The sequence below is a fragment of the Pygoscelis adeliae genome, unplaced genomic scaffold, assembly GCF_000699105.1.
Source record: "Pygoscelis adeliae isolate BGI_AS28 unplaced genomic scaffold, ASM69910v1 Scaffold102, whole genome shotgun sequence".
In the NCBI taxonomy this organism is placed as follows: Eukaryota; Metazoa; Chordata; class Aves; order Sphenisciformes; family Spheniscidae; genus Pygoscelis; species Pygoscelis adeliae.
Window position 1 is genome coordinate 1,026 of NW_008824228.1, and position 850 is coordinate 1,875.

Sequence of the window (850 nt, forward strand, 5' to 3'; positions counted from 1 at the left end):
CCCCCGAGGGGGGCCCTGGGCAGGAGCCCTGGCATGGCCGCCCGCTGCCCGGTCGCAGCCCCCTCCGCTATAAAAGGGGCCGAGTGGGCACGGGGCGGCAGCGCAGGCAAAGTCCGGGCACTGCGCACAGCTGCCACCACCGCCACCGCCGCCATGGGGAGCATCAGCTGCTGCCTCCTGCTCGCCCTGGCCCTGCTCAGCCTCCGCGCCGCTGCTGCCAGGAAGGTAGGGGAAGCCTGGGGGCAGCACCCGTTCGGGGGGCTGCCCACTCCTGCTGTGCCATGCCGTGCCATGTCGTGCTGTCCCCAGGGTGCAGGGTGACTGGATGAGGGGCTGCACGCCCCGGCCGTGCTGTGCTGTGCCATCCCTGGGGTACAGCGTGAACGGCCAAGGGGCTGCCTGCTCTTGCTGTGCCGTGCTGTACTGTCTGGTGCCATGCTGTCCCGTGCTGTGCCATGCTGTGCCATGCCATGCCGTGCTGTGCCGCACTGTGCTTTGCCACAGGGTGTTGTGCCATACTGTGCTGTGCCATGCAGTGCCGTGCTGTGCCACGCCTGGGGCACAGTGTGCATGGCTGAGGGGGTTGCATGCTTTCCCTGTGCCATGCCACGCTGTGCTGTGCCATACCAGCACACAGCGCTTGTGTCTGAGGGGCTGCCTGCTCTTGCTGTGCCCTGCCGTCCTATGCCATGCCGTGCCATCCCAGGGTGCAGCATGAGTGACTGAGGGGGCTGCCAGCTCTGGCTGTGCTGTCCCCGGGGTTAGTGTTGGTCACCTACCCCTGGCATAGGAGGGTACCCAGCACCCCCAGCTCTGCATTGCCCTGGCCTGCCCTGCCGTGGGAGGGGGA

The 850-nt window shown here is 68.1% G+C and overlaps 1 protein-coding gene across 1 annotated transcript in view; it reads left to right on the forward strand.

The window, feature by feature from the left end:
* Positions 1 to 153: 153 nt before the first annotated feature.
* LOC103926009 (avidin-like) overlaps positions 154 to 850 on the forward strand; it is an 11,877-nt gene continuing 11,180 nt past the window's right edge. The window contains exon 1 of the mRNA XM_009334817.1: positions 154 to 225. Within this exon, the coding sequence (XP_009333092.1) occupies positions 154 to 225 (72 nt within the window). The remainder of the gene's footprint in view (positions 226 to 850) is intronic.